Below are 721 nucleotides of genomic sequence, written 5' to 3' on the forward strand. Positions count from 1 at the left end.
AGTAACTTATAACATTTAATTTTATGTCAATAAAAATGTGGCACAACATCCAAGATTTCACAAAAAATACAAGTTTTAAACATTTATAATGCCAATAACACAATACACACGTGTACCAGATGAAGGGGGCTAATTGAAAAAATATATAAATATACAATAAATGACTCAAAACATGTCATTATTTAACAATCTGTTGTTGTGTTATAAAATGATGCCTTTTATTCAAGGAAAAATCTTTTGATGACTGAAAAGTCAAGAGACCGGTTTGTCACCCATACACACTCGCATACAAACACACACAAATTGTGAATGGCTTATATACAGAAAATGAGCAAAGAGTGCTGCATTTATAAATGTTGAATCTGCCGGTCACTTCTGTGCAGATTTGTATCTGTCTGCTGATGGATTGACGTGAACGACACTGAGCCGCTGATCAATAACTCTATTGTGTTTGTGTTGATCTGTAGAGCAGCATGGACGAGTCCGAGGCGTACAGGTAAACCCAGTGACCGCACACATACGAATGCTTTCACACTAATGATGTCATCGTCCTCCTGACGACCTGTGTGTGTCTGTGACGCAGTTCAGAGGACGAGGACATCTCTCTGACCGGAAGTGACTTTGAGTTCCAGCTGACAACCTCCAAGAGAAAACTCAACTCAACTCAGGAAGCAGCAGTGAGTACAAACACACACACGTGCACACACTCACTCACACACAC

General features: G+C 39.5%; 1 protein-coding gene across 1 annotated transcript in view; it reads left to right on the plus strand.

The window, feature by feature from the left end:
- LOC107573388 (cohesin subunit SA-2-like) overlaps positions 1-721 on the plus strand; it is a 23,113-nt gene that overhangs the window by 8,026 nt on the left and 14,366 nt on the right. The window contains exons 2-3 of the mRNA XM_016259824.1: positions 473-496; positions 584-677. Of these exons, the coding sequence (XP_016115310.1) occupies positions 474-496; positions 584-677 (117 nt within the window). The 5' untranslated portion in view covers position 473. The remainder of the gene's footprint in view (positions 1-472; positions 497-583; positions 678-721) is intronic.

This window comes from Sinocyclocheilus grahami, unplaced genomic scaffold (genome assembly GCF_001515645.1).
Source record: "Sinocyclocheilus grahami isolate Dianchi unplaced genomic scaffold, SAMN03320097.WGS_v1.1 scaffold1929.1, whole genome shotgun sequence".
Lineage (NCBI taxonomy): Eukaryota > Metazoa > Chordata > Actinopteri > Cypriniformes > Cyprinidae > Sinocyclocheilus > Sinocyclocheilus grahami.